Consider the following 20938-nt stretch of genomic DNA (forward strand, 5'->3'; position numbering starts at 1 on the left):
GATCTTCAAAGGGTCTGGTGTTGTTACGAGCAAACAAGCACCACGTTTAACCAATGTTTTTTTCTCTGTTAGATTGTCATTTTTTGTGAGTCATTTCACTAAATAGTTCATTTTTGCACAAGGCTAGTGTTCTTCTCAACTGCCCCGTCCTTCAAAAACTGCATGTTATACAGCATATTTTCATTTAGCCATTTTTTTTTCAACGAGACGGCCTTGTATAGGCTTATAGCTATTGTCCTTGAAAAACAGTATTGCTGACAGCAAATCCTATCAGGTATCATAGTGTTCTTTTTGCCAAGACAGTTTTGCTGAGGGCACAGAACCCTGTAGGTTAACCACTATTCAACCGTGTCTTCTTTAGACCATAACAACGTTAGAAGAAATGTGTTATTGTGACTTTGTTATTCTGTTTTCATTTGAACTTTCAGCTGAACAAAATCACGCAGACTGTTATTTAGCCATATAAAATTGATCCTTTTGGACTCTAATCTCAGTTTAACATAAATTCCTTCCAGTTGGCAACTGCTTGTCGTTGGAAGTAGCTTATTAATAAGGTTTTGGATACCTTTGGCAAAAATAAACTTTATATAGCCTACGTGGCCTGCATTCGTTGAGACAGATATGTGGTGGGCAATGGCATTACATCGGAATGGTGATTTTGTTTGCAATTAGGAAGAAAAGCACAGTAAACCTACGGAAACAGAAAGACAGTAGAAGTAGGCCTACATTTGCTCCTGCACGACAGGAAGACTGTTTTGTGTGCCCCCTGCATCAGTGTGATCCTTGATAAACACAAACTCCGGCCAAATGACCCCTGAAAACGACAGCCCTGATTTGGTAGACTATTTCATAACCAGGATCCTAATGAACCAGCCATGGCATCCAGTCTTGGATGCACTTTATTTTCCGCGCTGAGGGAAACCTCATTGGCAGACGGACTCAATTATCATTTGGTCTTATGAACGGGAATAATGAAATTCTTTGTGTGGTAGCTATTCGGGGACAGCTGAAGTAGCGGACAAAGACACGCATGGCTGTATCTCAATGTGCTGTTGTACAGATTTTACCGTGAGGTCATCGAGATTGTTATTACACTTGGCAAGCGGTGTTAACAGTTGAAACGGGCATCCTAATTGCAGGGCATTCGTTTCCACCATTTAGAGGTTAGGACTATTCGCTCCGTACACGAACTCGCTCTGATCTAGCCTACTGACCTATTTGGGGAGGCCTTTGCCAGTATTCCGTGAAGTGTCTTTTAGCCGCCACAAGAACAACACAAGAATATTCTTGTTTCCCGAGAGAGTCCACAACTATGAAACATTTGAAGTGTGGACAACATCATTGACAGTGTTGCTTCTGAATTGATGACACAATTGATGACAATTCAGTCAGTCAGGTGAGTGCAAATGGACAGCTTATCAGCCAGCTGGATCACAGCATCAACACTGATTTCAGGCATGCCTTTCCAGGAATACCACTCACATACTATGCTGCTAATACGAAGGCAGTGCAGTGCGTCGTTTTTGTTGTGAACGTAATTTCGTCGTTCCAATACAGTATTCTTAAGCAATCTATTTATGTTTGCTCTTCCTTCCAGACAGTTTAGGGTTTAGTATTTGGTTGTTTACAGGTCATGGAAAACATCAAGTATTGCGAACGTGTTTTCACTGTTCCCTGAGAATTAGCCTGCATCATTACAGTCAGTCTAACTTTTTAATTTTTACAACAAACTGGTTTGTAATATGTACTTAGACCTTTAAATGATTTCATGCACACACACGCACACACACATACCAAAATTAGACAACAGTGATAGAAGACATTACTCATAGGCTACAACATAAATTTGTATTACTGGTAGGCATTGTTAGAAGTAAACAGGGTTAGGTTTAGGCTTGGTTATGTATTGTTGACCACACACATTTTGTTTCAGTGTTCATATAGCCCACATGGTTGATCTGTTGTCAATCAGACAAAAACAATTGTGTATAAAAGCGTATAAAATACTATTTGTACGTAATATCAATATTTTCAGGACTCAGTTCCTTAAAACAAAATAAAGACAATACACAAGAGGAGGCATGGAGACCATTCTGTCATGATATCCTCTGCTGAAAGGATTCAATACCAAAGGACCCAACACCAATACTATTTTAGGCAAAACAGCGCCGCTCAGCGGGAAAAAATGCGTAAGAAATGTATTTTATAAGTCTGTAATAGTTCTGTAATCAAGCAAGAATCTTCAGCCTAATAAACAACATGGCTGTTGTCTGTGCGTCCAAGGCAAACCAGTCTCAAACGGTTCCTGCAACATGCTGTTTAGGCATGGAGAACAATATTTAAGTCTGATTGGTAGTCAGGAGACGTTTAGACTCCAACTCCAAATTCACCTAATTTGCAGACAAATCGACCAAATAGCGGTAAAAAGAAAATCCCCATCCTCAGTTGTCATTCTGTTTCAGTTTCTGTTCTTGATTCTTCTTGCCGCAGTTCATGGCCATCGTCGCCACTGCGTAGGACCCCAGTACAACGATAGTGCTGCCTACAAAGTTCGAGGATGCTCCCCTTGGGGGTATCCTGTACACGCTCCTGGAGTGGTGGAGCAGTTTTTCAGAGGCAACAACAGTCTGAGGAATGGGCTCCATAGCAACGTGTCTGATTGGCCAAGCTTGTCTGAGAGATGCGCTTGGAGTTCCCGGCAGGTGCCTGCAACAGGTGAGATCAGAAGACCAGTAGTTCGTGCGGCCCTCAATAGCTTGTCAATTGACCACTACGAAACCTGCCCGCTATAAAAACCGTACGGACCTCTCACGTCAAATATTTTGACTAGTTGACTCAGGGCCGGCGATTGCTATAGGCGAACTAGGCGACTGCCTAGGGCGACAAATGGGTTGGGGGGCGCCCTAGTGTCGCCCTTGGACCTACTTCCCATTAATCATAGTTAGAATAACAAGCAAATTAAAACATGTTTATTAATCATGATCATCCTAGGGCGCCCCTTCAGCCACACGTTTACTTGTCAACCTGATTTTTAGATTGAATTGATGGTTATTGTCCATCATTTGTCGCGGTTGCGTTAAATTACGTTACGTTAGTTACGTGAGGGCTCCTACCACACTGCCAGGGTGAGCCGTGAGCGTGTCAGCTACGTGACATTCGCAAAAATGAAGCGGTCAATACCATCTGGAGCACAGGGACGAAAACGATAAAAAGAAAGAAGAGGAAAAGAAAGCCAAGTATAGAGGTAAGTCTTCTCATCTCAGCCATTAAGGTGTCAAACGAAATACATGTAGTATTGTGCATCACCTAATATTGGACGTTTTATTGCTGTCACTTAGGCTAGCTATAGCTAGCTAGCGACTGTTACTTTGCTAATTTGCTACGTAGGCTATTACTAGCAAACGTAACTTCACTGATAACCTACATGGATGTAAATGTCAAAAGACCAATATCTGGATAATGTATGCTAGTTATGAAAAGTACAGTTGCTGTCTACATTAATTATAAATGGCATAAGTTCTGTTTAGTGAAGTCACAACTAGCAGGTGCACACACAGTAACCATTTTGGGGATAGTGGTGGTGTTCACCCTTCTGTACAGTTCCTCCCCAGGAATATACTTAAATTTTTGTTTATTTTTGTTTTAAATTGGCCAGATGCACTCAGGCAATTTTTGCAGAGGCCGCTGTAGAAAGGACGCCTGATTCGCCTCCCTCTGAACTTTGTAAGTAGCCTACACAACTAGTACTACTGTTGCTGTTTTTGTTATTGTTATTATTATTAGCAATTATTACTTTAATAATCACATCACATTAATACTACTAATTGTAATCAGTAGCCTAGTATTATTTAGCCTTATGGCAGTAATTGTAATATATCTACTACAAGTTACATGGTCAGATAACATTTATTTGTACAATGCAACTATGTGGTAGGATGATAGAAATGACCAAATGCAACTGTGTAACGAACAGCATGGATGAACTCTGTGTTTAAATACAGCTGCAGGAGAAGGGACATCCAGTAGTACTCAAGGGGCCAGTAACACACAGGCCAGGAACACACAGCCTGCATCAGGTGAGTCTATTTAATAGTATTTATTCAAGCCACATCCATACTTTAAAGTACAATAGAAACATGTTAGCATGTATTAAATACAATAGCTTGTTTTCTTAAAGAAGTTCAACCACATTCATGATCATTTCACTTATTATATTAAACACTGCTTGTCTGGCTATACAATATGCTTGAATACAGGTGAAGGTGAAGGGACATCCAGGACCACATCAAGCACTCTGGGCACCAGTGAAACTACACTGCCGCCTGCAGACACCTCACCCTCCACAATTCCTGCTATCCAGGGAGAACCTATAGATCCTGCTGACTGGCCAGCCCTCTGTGATCCGGTAAGGACAGAGTTAGTTTGCAGAGGACCATACCAGACCAGTCCAGACTTTACATTTCCAAAAAGAGATGATGGGAGAAGCTGCCACCACAACAACTTCTACAGGAAATTAGTAAATGGGGAGAAAATCAAGAGAAGCTGGCTTGTATATTCAAGGAAAAACAATACTCTGTATTGCTTCTGCTGCAAGCTCTTTTCACAGAAAAATGACCACCTCATTAGGAGTGGCCTAAATGACTGGAAGAATTGTAGTGAGGTATTTGAGATATTTTGTAGAGGTACGTACAGTATCCATAAAAGCACTTTTGTTTGTAGAGGGTATAGTTAGGGTATAGAGGGTCATAATTTGCTTAAATGTCCTTACAGGTGCTTAAGAGTGTTTTGCACAGTTTATGGAGTTAACTTAATCCTAACTTTGAGTGTGTAATAAATTATTTAAACTAATAAAAAAGAAAATGTTCTGAAACTATTCTGGTGTTTGTTGTCCATGCAACATTTATTGTTGAACTGCAATGTAGAATAGTATAATTATAAGTGGGTGAAAAAACTGCTATGCAAAGTAAAGTGATGTTAAGTATTGTGTGTGTGTGTGGGGGGGGGGCGCAAAACTCAATCTCGCCTAGGGCAACCAAAGGGCTAGAGCCGGCCCTGAGTTGACTAGTAGCGTAGTGAGGCGCCAGAGGTGGAGCTTCTATACCTTCTATACCGTGTCAGATAGTTAAGCGCCGTATTGCAGGGATTAGTTTAACAACGGCATCCCCATTCTTGTATCTTTAGCTATTGTGAATGAGTCGACAGACAGGTACCATTTGTTCAATTATAAGGTCATGCGCACAAGTGAGGCCACCAGGAATCTTAAATCCTTTCAGGAAAGGATCAATTATACATTAAAAGAACAGAGAGGTTTAGTGCAAAGATTTGACAGCACAGTTCTTTTTTTGCATGTGCGTGTATGAGTGTGTTTGGTGTTTGTAGGCCTCTCTCTTTCTGTGTGTGTGTGTGTGTAGCGTCTGTCTGTCTGTCTCTGTTTGTGTACCATTATAAAAACTGAAGCCTACCATAAACCACGTTTGTGTGCATTTGTGCTTGATTATGCTTCTGAAGTGAATTCAATATGAATGAGGAACACTGCACAAGTAATCCAAAAACACAACAAAAGTAGCATGAAACCAAGACTCAAATCAAATCCTTTTTTCTGACTGCGTTGATTAATGTTATTAGATTAAACCTCTCCATGAGAGTATCAGTCTTCATGAACATATGCAACTCATAATCCACAGCCACGTAAATGATTAAAATAATAGCAATACATAATAATAGCAGAACCAGAGTCAATCCCTGAATCAGCCCATGGAGATCAGCCCAGGTGACCCACATTCAAACAGAAACATCTCACTGAAGTGCTGAGACTTTGGTTTCATGAAACAGTGCCATTTGGTTTTGATTAGGGTCGAGTTCAGTTTTAGCACAAAATACTCGAGGTGAGTGATGTCATATTGTACCCAAATCAACTTCATAACAGGGATGAAGAGTGTGTGTTTAATTCCCTGACTGACTGCATTCTTAATGGGATGAGGGAGTAAAAGAGATAAAATGGCAAGAGCAATTTTGTCAATCTGAGAATAAAAAAACCTTTAATAAAAAAGGTTGCCAGGTGCCAATCTCAAAATAAAACAGAATCTCATAGATGTTGGTGAAAATACACTATGACTGCACCTTTTTCTCATTCTTTCACGGCATTGCTCTTACACACTTTTTTTTCCTCTATAGAAATTCTATTTTTATTAAATGAAATTCCTTTTTTTTCCACTTTTGTATTTTATACTTCTTTCATTTGGCCATGTCTACCTGACATGACATTATATAAATATGTCTCCAGTGACTTGCCCTGTAGAGTAATGGTTCTGCAGTAAGCCAATCAACTGGACGCCACAATTCAACAGAGGGTCCTGTTGACCTGACATAGGCTGTATAGTCGACTCTCTCTCGGTCATTGTACCAAAGAGGGATGGTAGCTCCGGCCAGATGCTTTTCTGATTGATAGGCATACCAGACTCGTAAACAACCAGTCCCTCTGAATGGGAGAGTGATGCCCCTTCATAAGTCCCTGTCTGAGTCATAACATCCTCATCTGGATGACATCCCATAGAAGTCAACTAGATCAATAGCTGTCCATCATACCTTGACTCCAGAGGCCCACATTATGTCCTTACATAAGTTAATTGAATGCATTGCATTCTTGCCCTGCTCTATCACCAGACAGTGTTGGTCTGTATAGTGCTCCCTATGCTGAAAAAAGCACTAATTCTGTGTGACAGTCGCAAAATTGGGGTTATCACAAAATGGCTAGTGCGTGTTGCTGGACAGCATGCATCCATTGATAAAAGGATTTATTGCGTTTCTCATACGTTTGGCGTCTAACTCCCCATAGCAGCTGTGCTTGTGTAACTAGCTTAGTCTTCGGCTTGGTGTTGCCCTAATGTGTTTTCTCCATGTGAGATTGGGGATGGCTAGGCAGTGCCACAGATGTACTCTGTTTTTCACACCTGTTCTTTCCACGGAGGGAGAGAGAGAGAGAGAGAGAGAGAGAGAGAGAGAGAGAGAGAGAGAGACAGACAGGCAGACAGACAGGGCTGGCTCGCTCTAATAGAATTAGCTGGGAACAGTGTGTACAGACTAACTGGCGTTTCACACTGTATGTAACAAGGTGGCCAGGCAAGCCTCCTGTTGCCCCAACTGTCCCCCAGTGTGTGCCAGCACTGAGACAGTGAGAAAGGAGACATGTGACATCTGAATTTAAAGCATCACATTTGACATTTTACCATTGTCACAACAGACATTATTACCTCCACAAAAGGGAATGCATAAGTGAGCTCCATCGAATGGTTTGAAGGACTGTAAGAGAAAGAAGCTGTCGATATTAGTGCGACTAGAGAATGCCTTTTTTGGCTCAGAATCCAGCAATGTTCCTTAGTGCAATCCTCTTACAGGGAGTAGAACAATAGGGGAGACAGTGGCAGTGGCCAGAGATTAAAAAGACACCCTGTTGTGATGATCTATGCTCTGCCTGCAGGGGGAAGCCATGTGCTGGCACTGACTCTCTGGCACATCCGTCTAGTGACCGTCTGGGCATGACGTCATAGTATGACCTTACTGTGGTAAAACTGTGGGCATCCGATCTGAAATAGTCACACAACCTGCTTTATGTCTTTTGCATAAAGATTTATTTATAGGTGTATTTGTCATCTCCTCCACCATTCTATCTAGATAGATAACATGTCATTATACATTACTTATGTAAAATTATCCTCAAGGGGTAGCTGCTGCGTTTGGACGCAGGTAAAGAGGGCAAGTCATTCCAGCCCTGTATGCAAGTTTTCTTAAAAAAAAGACAGAAATATATAAATACACGACCATTTCCTTTTGTGTTGGATGGCTTTTGGGCACTCCGTTATTAATGTTAGTCAGAGTTACAACCGGTGTTGTTCTCTGCTTCAAACTAATGCAAAACTATGTTAATTATTGTATGACTGACTTGTCACCAAATTGCTTAAGGTTACAAAAACATTTTCTCTTAAGCTGGCCTCACAGGAACCCTTACGTTTGCAAAATAAATTGAGTAAATTCCTGAGGTTAATGATTAATTACAGCTCAGTCACCTTAAGATTGATTTGCTTTATCATGTGGACAAAATATTTGATTTAACTGATACAGTGGTAAATGGGACGTCCTAACTATATAGCCTTGGGTGCAAGTAGAGTACAATGAATCGGTCAACTTTGTTACCAACGAAGGCTTTGGCTATTCATAGTTCACCACGAGAGGGCGCCTTTGCCTCGTTTTTCAAACAAGCGATAAACGTGTGAGGACATCCTTCGACTAACCAATCACACAACGTAACACGATTAATGAGCTGTCACTAAGGTCATAGTAATCTACAGCTAATAAAAACGCAGTGTGAAGGTTAAGGTCAGGATACGACCTAATGGCTCTTTTTTTGACCTCATTCTCTCACAGTCACATTCCTCCAATCAGTGAGAGAGGGATCTATGGTTCCCATAGTAACAGTGACAAAGAGAAAATTAATGTAAATATGAACCTGACAACACTAGAGCAACAGTGATTCGGTGTTATCCACTAATTCTTCACTCTTGGCGCCACAATTTGTGTGCTCTCTCTCTCTCTCGCGCGCTCTCTCTCCTCTTCCTCCTCCTCGGCTTGTTTACGCGACTAACCAGGCACCCTTCTGAACGGCACTGCGCCCACCAACCACATGGTTTCCTAGGAAGACCGTGGTCTCGTCTGTTCCCCACTAATAATAGTGCTCTGGGGAGCCAGTTCACTGTCAGCCTGTGCTACCCTCCTCAGAGGCTCTGACCCACTTCTGCTGGCAGAAATGCGTGTAACGTCTGTGTGACGACAATGCCCACACCAGAATTATTACATTACATTGACTAGTTTTAGTTAAATTTTTATTTAGTTTTAGTGTTTTAGTTTTTCTCGTATTATGAGAAAGCTTTGATTTAAAGAAGATTCAAACAGAACCGGACAAAGTGGTATACCAACCACAGTGCAATTCAGGGGGGAAGCGCTGATTTTGCAATTCTATTTAGTTTTAGTTTGTGTGTCATTGTTCATTGTAGTTTTTATTTAGTTTTCGTGTTTTTGAAAATATCATTTTTATTTTTATTTCGAAATTATGTTTTCACTGCTAGTTTTAGTTTGAGTTTAATTTTCGTTCCCTGTAATAAACCTGGCCCACATATAGGCTCATAACTATCTGCTCATAATTATACTTTTCATAGACACCCTCAAGCAATCAGACGTACACAAATACACACACACACACACACACACACACACACACACACACACACACACACACACACACAGACACACACACACACACAGAAATAATGTTGGCAACAACTGACACATTAATACAGATATGCACACATATACTAATTTAAACATTTACATTGTCCTTGACGTGTCAATTCATTTTAATGCCAAGACTTAAGACGTAAGTGAAGCTGTGAGACTATTTCAGACCGGTTGCTCACAGTTCTACATCTAGTAGTTGTATTTTATTTGCGTCACACAGTGAGGATCTAGGTTGCTTGCTGAAGATGTCTTTGCTCACAAAAATGCTCACAGAGACACACACACACTATTCAGTGCATTTCTGTGTATTACATCACACCTTCTTTACTCCCACTCTCAGCCCCCCCCCCTTGTGATTTTTAATCAGGCCTGCATACACAAGCATGGGGGCGTTAAAATCCCCACTAATCTACCCAGGAGTTGGAACGTGTGCCCAGAACTGCTCTTTACAGATGGAGTCCTGCTGTCTGTTCCTTTTTTTTCCACCAATGACTTTTTGAGCAGGTGAAGAAGGCTGCAATATTTGTGGGTCTGCAGAGTTTATGGGTTTGTGCCTTGTTAGCATTCAAGATATACTGTATTGGTGTGGTATGTTTCTGTCAACGTTTGGCAGAACATCCCGCTACATCATCTCAACTCCACAGCAGGGTGTTGGGCACCAGAGACCACCATCAGGCAGTCAGCACTTTGTCTTTTCAAAGCACTTTCATTAAAAACACAGGGCATCAGCACCATGGACAGCAGCATGTCCTCGCAGTTCAAATCGACACCCCATAAATAATATCTCTCCATCAGCCTGTTTATCTTAAAATATATCTGCATGTTTATATTTCATCATCTGTCATCTGTGTCCCTTTTATCTCTCTCTCTCTCTCTCTCTCTCTCTCTCTCTCTCAAAATATTTGTCTTTATCCCCCTCTCCTGCTTTCCTGTCCCATAGGAACTAGCGGGCATCTGGCTCAGACAGTCATCCATCTCTGAAGCTCGAGCCTTTGGAAGCTAATCTCATGGAAGCTCAGCTCAGCTGGGACTTCCCAATCCAATGGATGATCAGATGTACCTTTTACGTTAAAACCCTGTTTTCCTCGCCCAAATCTTTTTTTCCCCTCAATTATTAATACTGCATTTTTTGTGCAGTGTTGTGCACTGGACTTATCAGAATCAGAATCAGAATCAGGTTTTATTGGCCAAGTAAGTTTGCACAAACAAGGAATTTGACTTGGTAAAGTGGCTCTCAATGTGCTTACACAAAATATACATTACAATACAAAACAAACAGTGCAACGGTCTAAGAAGTTTAAGAAATATATACAAGGCGGAATGGCTATATACAGTAGCTGTGAAATGTTACACAACAATAGTGCAAAGAAGAAGTGGAGAGTGCAAGAAGTGCAGGGATAAATATATATGCTATATATGCTACAGTGGGTTAGCTGTTCAGTAGTGAGACAGCTAGGGGGAAGAAACTGTTTTTGTGCATTATTGTGTTATAAGTAACAATGTTGCACAATCAGCATAGGTAAAGGTACAACATAGATTAGTCTGCATCCAACCCAGACAGTCATGTACACGAAATTGTCAACATTCCAACCATCAGCTGTTCAATCAAGCGATAACTTAAATTCCGTATACTCTAATATTGGACATCAGTCTGTGAATTGCAGTTCACGTTTCATGCAAATCTCAAGAGACACGAGGGGCAGGTTCCATCTTGTACATAAGAACTGGCTCTTTATTGCAGGGAAACCATCTATTCTCCATGCAATGTGTACCTCTATCCACCTCAGTGAGTCACGGACCCCCATAAACGATACTCTGCCTTTCCAGGACGTTTATTGGAGTGGAGAAAATCACTGTGTTAAAGCCAGCGAGAGAGCCTGCCCCAGACTTTAAATTAACCTTCTGAGGAGGCCTCAGAGCCAGGCAGACTTTTACCTGCCCTTACAGTGCTATTACTCAATGCAAGAGGAAGGAACTATGGTGGAAAAAATCAATACTGGGTCTATGAGATTTCCAGCACCATCACAGCAATGCTGCAATTTGAGATTGGGCGGTGTATGTGGTGTTTGGTTTGGCTCTGTGTGGAGTGCACATGTTAGTGAGTAAGTGTGTGTGTGTGCGTGTGCGTGTGTGTGTGTGTGTGTGTGTGTGTGTGTGTGTGTGTGTGTGTGTGTGTGTTGGAGAAGGAGAAAACAAGTGTGTATATTTAGGGACTACATATGTGTTTATATTGAATGTGTTAGTGTTTGTGTCAGTTTATCTCATCAGTGTGCAAATGGGTGTTTGTTTGGTGTGTGTGAAAGTGTTTGTGTCAGTGTGAGCATACATGCTGTTAGTTAATGTGAGAGAGCGAGTAGCTCCGTGATCTGTGCCTGACTGCCTGCCTCCCTCCCTGGCTCCAGCCTAGGATGAGGTCACCAAAGCGTAGGCCGGCCGGACCATATGTTACGTTAAAAAACTGTGTGACAGAACTAATCCTAGAGCGCGCAACATTACACAAGCGCGTGCTGCCCAAGAGTCCCATCTGTCAATCATGCCAGACAGTTTGATTTTTATTTCGGAACTATCCACAATAAGGCAATAATGGCCAAAAAAACTAAGAGGAATTGAAACATTCTTTGTAAATATTGTGTATGCCGTATTCACTTGTTCCATGAACGTCCACCTGAACTGTGCTTTTGGATTTAATTTTCCAGAGCTTCACCCAAAGGCCCTGCCAAAAGACAACAATGCTGGCTGGCTAGGCTAAGCCCCCATGTAATTTTTCCTCCACCCAATATTTCCAGAGGTTTTATCTGCATTTTTCTCTCTTTGGTTCTCTTCAAGTGAGTGTATATGCTGTCATGAGTGTTGATTGTTTATTTTCATGTGCATATGTATGGTGTTAGGAATTGTACTCCTGGCAGCTTGACAACATATGGTGCAAGTGCAGTACTAACATAATGGATTCGTTTTAGCATGTACCGATTCATTCAGTGATGATATTGTGTCATCATTGCCTCGGTGCCTGTGTGTGTAAGAGCGTGTATGTAAAATTGATTCACGTCACGTTACACATTTTCACACCCTACCATTTTTGTCATTCGTGCTCGTCATCGTGTTCTTGTCACCGTGGGACCGAGCTCTTGGCAGCCAGTGGGTGGTTCCTTGGGTCACAAATGTGCCCATGGAGGAGGGGCTTATGGGGACGTAAGAGTTAAATGTCATCTTCGGCTTTTTGTTGGACTGGGAGCATCCACGGTCCGTGTAAACGAAACGACGTAAAGCGTAAAGAAATAGATAACATGGTAATTTGCTAGTTAGTGAGATTATTTGTAAACGGACTGTAAACCTACTCTTGTTTGTTATAAGAGAAGAGGAACCGATTCACAGACAAACCATCACCACTGGCGCGGTTCCGTGATGAGCAAGAAACCTGAACGGACCACGGCAAGCTATTATGTTTTTTTTTTCGTTTTGCTTTAACTTTATAATTACAATGTGATTACATACATTTTCTTCTGTTTGCATTAATAGATACCCTATGATTCAGAAATTCGTGCGATAGCCTATGTGAGCTGTAAACTACAAATTTGGAAGCAGCGTTAAAAATATAAATAAACGCGCTGCTCAGATTGTATCCCGCGATTGCACGATAGTCTTTGTATAAAACCTGGGTTTTCGGTGGAGAATTACTTTTAAAACGGACTGTTCAATGCTATCTCTACAAACACAGACAGTGACTGGACATGGATGATTTTCGGCTTTGTGAATGAGGCAGTGATTTCACTCAATCGACCCTCAATCAACCGTGCCAACGAAGATGTCTCTGGCCGCTCATTCAGCACTTCAGTTCTTTGGGGAAAGCTCTGATGGGACGACCAAATAGGAACACATTTCTTGTTTAACGTTTTGACACATTGTCTGCGGAATCTTGGCCAATCTAGTACACTGCTGCTTTATCTGCGAACCGCCGGTGAACTGCTACGAGCGGTGAATGCTGCAGAGCGCTCCCTGACCATCTCCATCTCTGGAGCCTGAACTAGCGAAGACCCGGAAGACCACCCAGCACCTGTGATGGATGACTCGGGGATTATTCGCCGACGGCGGCTTCAGGTGAGAAGATTGACACATCTTTTTGACATGTTTTAGTAACATCATTCTAGCAGTCATGTTTATTTTGCTTTGGCTAGTCCCTCTCCCACCTCGATGTTTCTGTGACATAGCTGCGCAGATGCATTAAAAGAAGCCCAAACACACAGTACAAAACGGCTGTGACATTTAGTATGTTCGATATCCATTTGATTGTGTCCAACTCAGTTGTTTATGTTGATGTCTAAGGCCTCCTCACTTATCTACGCGTCCTTAAATAAATGCCAACTCCCATTCATATGCTATGCATACTCTATCACTGGCGTGTGCTGGTTGATAGAGTATGCTTAGAGTATGCCCCCAGCCTAAGGGTTCTCATCTGTAAGCTGCTAATAAAGACTAAACCACCAGCTCTGTAGCAGAAATCTAAGACAGCCAGCCACACCAATGCAGACATTTTGCTATGAAGTCAGAGCGTAGTCTTTGTGTAAACAGGGTGGGTTTTGAATTTCATAGTCATGTCCCTGCAGCAGAAGGCATGATGTTTTAATGACGTATATCGTGACTAGCAACCCCCTGTTGGTACCACGCTTTATGGGTCACTTTAAGAAATCCTGATGCATCCTACACAAACGAAGGTGTTATTTGTACATTCTTGCATAAAATGTGTAAATGTCTGTTGTGTTTCTGTTGTTGATGGGTCTATAGTAATGCAGTGAAGCCGTATGTGTGCGTTGTATTATTTCACTAGGGAGAAGCTCAGGGGATGTAATATCTTGCCCGTTGGCAGAATAATGGCCTTGTAACGGTTCTGTGTATCCCCTGGGGTCTCAGCCGGTCTCTTTCTCTTTCACACACACACACACACACACACACACACACAAACACACACACGCACGCACACACACACACACACACACACACACACACACACACACACACACAAACACACACACACACACACACACGCACGCACACACACACACACACACACACACACACACATAAACAGACACACACACAAACAGACACACACACACACACACACACACACACACACACACACACACACACAGATGAACACACACTACACGCCTCTTAACACTCCAGCCGAGCCCCTCTGTCTGTCAATGCCATATGGTGAAACACCCAGTCCCCTGGGAGCAAAGGGCAAAGGTCATTCCCATGATGCTCAGCTTCAATTCTCTGCTGAAAGGCAGACACGTTGGGGCTGTCTGATTCTCCCTCTGCTCATTTCACCCTTATTTCACCTTCACGCATGTGCAGAGGACACCTCCTCAGTAAAGGACACATTTGGACAAGAAACTAAAGGACAGTGAGTTGGAATGAAAATGCTGTCCCTGTAAGATGCTGCAGTCAGCTGCAAACAAACCGTCTGTGAGGTGAAGATTAGGAGGGACAAACTGGTGATAAGTCACTCACATGACTTTCTGATGACGAGGCATTTTATTTATTGCAGAAAGACTAGCGCTTTAAGGTGGATGCTGTCTGGAGCTTTGGGACCTCGTATTTTCCCTGTCATCCGCACAAAGAAATTGGCCTGGTGGAAGGATTTGAGGTGGTGGTGCTGGTGGGGGCGGTGATGGCAGTGTGGGCAGTGTGCCCAGCCAATACTCTCTCATCCTGGCTCTGGCCATTTTTCCCCCAGACAGGCCGGTCTGAGGACATGACGTCTGGTGGCCATTTATAGGTGCAGCGATGCCTGTATCTTGGGAGGATGTGCCTGGCGTCAGCGTTACCCTTTCTCTTTATCCCATATCTCCGTCTTCGCTCAGTCTCTCTTTTTCCCTTCTCTGTTTCTCAGTGCCTCTCCATTTTCCCAATCTCCTACCTCCTCTCTAATACCAGTGGATTCACCATATCTCTCACCCTGTCCTTCTTTTCCCATTCTTTCCTCTTTTTGATACCTTTGTTTCTCTATTTCTGTTCTTCTCTCTCTCTCTCTCTCTTCTCTCTCTCAAACACTGCCTTTCCATCTAATTACCTCAGAAAGAGGGAGAGATAGAGAGAGAGAGAGAGAGAGAGCGAGAGAGAGAGAGAGAGAAGCTGTGATGCTGTTGCCAGGTTGTTGCCAAAAGGGATGCCAGGCTGAGTGCTCCCACGCTGAGTACACGGCTTTCAGCACAGATCCCCTCTCTGCCAGGACACGCTCCCCACCACTACGCAGTGCTAGTGCTAGCATTAGATGTTTAAGAGGTTTACCCGGTACGCTCTCTCAACCACATATGAAAGATTTTCATTTGGTTTATTTATGATGTCTCTCCTGTCTTGTCACTGTCTTGTCACATTTCACATGAATGGCTCTGGTCATTCAGAGCATAGAGACAATGCTATTAGCAGGGCAGTCTGTACGGTGTCAGTCTTGTGCAGTCGGACATGGGAACCCCTTTTTTTTCAATCCCACACGGCTTCACAGCACCCATCTCACTGTTTTGAATTGAATGCGTCACTTTTAAAAAGTCGGCAAAAGTCCAAGACTGGCATGTTTCAGCATGAATGTGAGCCTGAGGATGAGTTCTGTTTATGCTTACTCCCTGTCATAAGTCAGGGCAATAACTCCAACCCTGCTTATAGGCCCACGGCACTGCACAGCACAACACTCTAATCGGGCAGTGGCACAAGCACCACTGAGTTGACACTAAAGGGAAAACATCATGGCAGATCTGTGCCATCTACAGTCGGTGGGTGAGTCAGTGACAAATGAGAAGATGGCTCTTCTAGCTGATATCACATGGAGAGAGAAGCCAAACAGCAAAACACTCATGCAGCAATTAAACCTGCTAACACTGGCAGAATATTCCATTAAACAGGATTACCGAGTTATCTGGATAGCTGTGCTGGATAAAACACACCATAGTGTGGATGGTTTCCAGGTGTTGCCTCATACAGTAACTCACAAGTGTTGCTCTGTGGAGTGATAGTGATCGTGATAGTGATCTGAAACTCCAAACGCCAGGTGTAACCTGAGGATCAGTCATTCTTGAATATGACATGGGGTACAATGAACCCATTTGACCCTGCAATACGAGAGCAAACCCAGCTCGGCCGCAGCCGCCATCTTGGAAGCGTCTCAGCAATGCAAAACAAAAAAGGGTGCCACAAGCGGTACTCGACTGATCTGTAATCAGTAGGCTGTGCGCGACTTTGATTGACCTCCATCTGTCAGTAGTGTGCTTCGGATGTCTGCTCATGACTCCCAGAGAAGGAGGAAAGAATGAAACAGAGACAATAGGACAGAGAGGGAGAAAGAAAGGAATGAAGAAAGAAAGAAAAAGAGGGGAGTGGGGGGGGGGGGGTAAACTCAATTAAAGATCTAAAATTAAATAGTATCCTGGAGTCTCTGAGTCACTGCACGGAATGGAAAACTAGCAGACACATACATCACCGGAGAGCGCAGCGCTAGTGGGTGGGGTCTAAACAACACAACAGAGGTGTTTACACGTGCACTTTAAAAAGCAGCTGTCGGGCAGGTCAGACTGGAATGGACATATGATTGATTTAAAATACGAAAAACAAAACATTGTACCTTAATCTTTAGAACATTTCCAGCAGGATGTGCTGCGTTCTCTGTTCCTGTCCCCTGAGCGAGACGCTGAATCAATCCTCTGTGTTGCTGCTGCTCCGCCTCTGTTCACATCTGGCTTTGTCCTCACTATCTCTCATGATTATCATAAGCATCGTTTCAGACCATAGAGAGGCTGTTTTTCATGCAGTGTCTAGGAGTGCTAATGTATCCGGTCTGTTCCACCTTGCCTGTGTCCTCTGCTCTGTTGGAATGACCTGGGATCAATTATTAGAGTACATACGTGTGAGCAGCTGAACACCGATCAATAGATTTATCATGCCAAAGAGAGACTTGCGGTGTCCTAATAGACGGGTACTCTTGAATGATAGTGGAATGACACACTGCCCTAACGAGTGCTTTTGTACTGCAATGTCATCTCAGTGCATTTTGCCTTTTTGGGGAAAATATTTAAAAAATGTGAGTGACTATTAATAGAAAAGGTTTCACAGCAAACTGTGTCTGATCCACTTTGGAAATGCTGCAGCTGTACACAGCCAAGGATAGAAGGACACCTCAGCCTTATGTTATTATTATGGTATGATATCTAATAAGGTAATGTGAGCAGTTACATTGATGGTCAGTGGTTGCTTAGAGTCACCTTCACATTGACTCCAATGTGGTAGAGGTAATGAATTAATTACTCTACTGACTGGCAGACATGCAAGAGTGAGGCTTGGCATTTGGTGTTTGATTTGCTCTAAAGCCTGAGAGTCGGAAGAAATGGTCACAGTTGAAAACATTTCAGATGTTGTACAAAAACATTTCTATGCTTGTGTATTTGTGTCTGAGGCATGTATGCTTTTTGGTGTTCTGATGATCACCTAGACGTTCCCAGATATAGGAACAGACACAATAGCCTTGTGGAGCGGCCCCTTGTGTACCCCATGTTCTCCAGCCATGTTCTCTCTCTCTATTCTCCGTTTCATACTCACCTGTCTCTTTCTGGCTGTCTCCCTCCCTCCTACCCCCCTCTCTTCTTTCCTCTATCCCTCTCTCCTTCACCAGTGCACTGTTCTCTCAGTGGGGGTATAGAGAAAGAGACAGAGGACAGAGAAAGCAAGAGAAAGGGAGAGAGAGAGAATATACCAGCCAATGTCTGTCATTCACACACACACACACACACACACACACACATAAAACTGTAGTTTGATAAAAAGATACGATCAACGGGTATTTCATGTGGCCAGCATTGTTATTGTTTAAAGAACCTACCTGATCTGTTTTCTCTTTCCCTTTACCTCTTTTTCCAGAAGGATCTACCACTGCCACGCAAGAACAGTAGGTGAGTACAGTCCTCTCTTTCTTAACACCCTGTCTGTGTGTGTGTATGTGTATGTGTGTGTGTGTGTGTGTGTGTGTGTGTGTGTGTGTGTGTGTGTGTGTGTGTGTGTGTGTGTTTGTGTGTGTGTAAGAGAATCCATACATTGGCAATGCTGTAAAGTTTTGGTAGGTGTGAGGCACAACTGTACAGCCGAGAGGAGAGGTTCATGATTACACTCCTGGCAGATACATTCTTTGGGTCAGTTTGAGTTGCTCTGTCCATGGTGCTGAAACCATTAAAGTGATAATTGGATCAGTGGAGCAGTCCCACTGTGTGTGGGAGCATGAATACGTGCTTAACTGTGTGTGTTTGTGTATCAGTTTGTGTTTCATCTAGTTTAATTGTCTGTGTGTACACATTTATGTGTGTGTGTGTGTGTGTGTGTGTGTGTGTGTGTGTGTGTACCAACAAGAGATATTAATCAATAGACTCCCACTGAAAGTAATAGCAGAATCATGGCATAGCTTGCGTTGTCATGTTGTCTTTCCAGCACATGCCATTACACATGCCAATACATTTTAGCCTGTACAAAAATCAATAACATGACCTTTTCATGATTACATGTTTTGTCACTCCCTCTTATCCCCGTGGGGACTGGGCTTATGGTTTGAACAGCACCTCTCCTGCTCTTAAATAATGGAAGCAGCTGAGTTGGATTACTGTGGGTTTGTGTTATTATTATGTATATGTGTCAGTTTCTACCTCATGCTTTATTTAGAAACACTCTCGCATCAGTGATTTCAAATACCTCACTGCTTTCAAATAGTGAATTATTAGCAGGATGACTTTCAATTCTAAATTAATTTACTTAAGGTTGAATGAGGCCTGTCCTATATCTCTCTCCTCTTTCTCACTCTCTCTCTCTCTCTCTGTCCCTCCAGCTCTTTTTCATTCACCCTGTGTTCTCATGAATTTCTGTTCTCATTTGTGGTGCTCCACTTGCCCCAAGATAACTCTCAGCCTTAAGAGCTCTCATACGTACACACATGTGCACATGCATTCATACAGACACACACACACACACACACACTTACACATAGACACACACACACACAAACACACACACACACACACACATACTCACTCACATAACGGGTGTTATAAAATAGCCCACATGCGAACCAAGCTACAAGCTATGTCTCACGCAAGACTTGCATCATTGATGGGACAAAGGATACCTATAGCTACTGAATGAGTGGAGACAAAGGATTAGCCCTAGGCCATCATTATAGTAGAGAGACTAATTACAGGAAGAGCCAGAAGCATGGACACACTCATGCTCAAAAATGTACACACACACATACTGTACACTTACACAAGAACCCACATTTAAACATGCACACTCACATAGGCCTGTACATGCATACTTGTCACTTTAATCCTCAAAGCAGAGCTATGCAAACGTATGCACATCACATACATATAGACACTCACACTCACTCGCACACACACGCACACACACACTCACACGCACGCACACACACACACACCACACACACACACACACACACACATACACACACAAACACACACAAACTCCTACACAAAACTCGTCAAAAGGGTGAGCAATGCGTTTGACATTTTGGTGCGATCCTGCTGTTTCCTGCCTGTCAACTCTGCTGCTCCCAGCTGCTTGTGTTTTCACACCACTCACACTCACGCAGTGCATGGCCCCGCCTGTCTCCTCACAACACACATGCACACTCACACACACAATACCGCCGTCTTCACCAGCATCACATTAAAGTCCCACGCAGAATTGGAATAGAAGTAGACGTTATGCGTATTGATGTTTTAAAGTGGTGCAGTAAAGCTATGCAGTGATGGGCGCATGACCAGGCATCTTTGGAACAACCAGAAGCGTGGCAGGAATGTAAGATTCGTCAGCAGCTATAGCACTTCAGTCAGGAGTCTGGAAGCTGCGAGACAGTGTCGCGCTCCGGACTGCCAACTGCTTTGGACAAATGGCTGACTGGGTTGGAGAGTGCTGGAACAGCGGGAGAGAGAATTGAGTTTGAGAGGCTCATTAATGAACCTCCTGCTCTTTCCCTGCTCCCACCCGACTAGGATGACTCGCCTGCTGCAGTAGTGCTCTCATAATCTTCATTGTTTACAGTTAGACGTTAAAGTTTCTTTAAGGTAGGCTAACGTAATAGTCTTCCAACACACATAATGTTCTGTAATCTTATTTTTACTACAGCTTTGAAGTCATCCTTGTCAGTGTCCTCTAACTGCAGATGAAAATCCAGGTACCATGATAATGAGGCCTGTGTTCTGTGGATGCTTTATAAGGGAACGATTAAGGGAGCCTACTGTGCTTCATTGCTGTCTGGGATAGGCTGTGAAACGTTCAGCTGGCTTCAAGCGAGTTTGACTCAAGAGTATTCTCTCATCCTCCTCCCGCGATCGTCACCGCGGGGCCAGTTACATGATGAGAGGACACAAACAACGGCCTCTCTCTCTTTTTTATGCTCTCTCTGTCAGTCTCTCTCTATCCACCTCTCTCTCTGGCTCTTTCTATCCCTCTCTCACTGGCCAGCTCATGCTCACACACACACAAACATACATACATACATGCACACACACAGACACACACACACACACACACACACACACACACACACACACACACACACACACACACACACACACACGCAAACACACACACACGC

The 20938-nt window shown here is 43.0% G+C and overlaps 1 protein-coding gene across 2 annotated transcripts in view; it reads left to right on the plus strand.

Moving 5' to 3' along the window:
- The first annotated feature begins 12033 nt into the window (after positions 1-12033).
- mast1b (microtubule associated serine/threonine kinase 1b) overlaps positions 12034-20938 on the plus strand; it is a 37596-nt gene continuing 28691 nt past the window's right edge. Inside the window, exons 1-2 of one of the 2 annotated variants that reach the window (XM_042708305.1) lie at positions 12034-13383; positions 18196-18227. In XM_042708305.1, coding sequence (XP_042564239.1) covers positions 13345-13383; positions 18196-18227 — 71 coding nt within the window. In that variant the 5' untranslated portion in view covers positions 12034-13344. The remainder of the gene's footprint in view (positions 13384-18195; positions 18228-20938) is intronic. The other variant, XM_042708306.1, reaches the window with a different exon arrangement.

This window comes from Clupea harengus, chromosome 1 (assembly GCF_900700415.2).
Source record: "Clupea harengus chromosome 1, Ch_v2.0.2, whole genome shotgun sequence".
Taxonomy (NCBI): Eukaryota; Metazoa; Chordata; class Actinopteri; order Clupeiformes; family Clupeidae; genus Clupea; species Clupea harengus.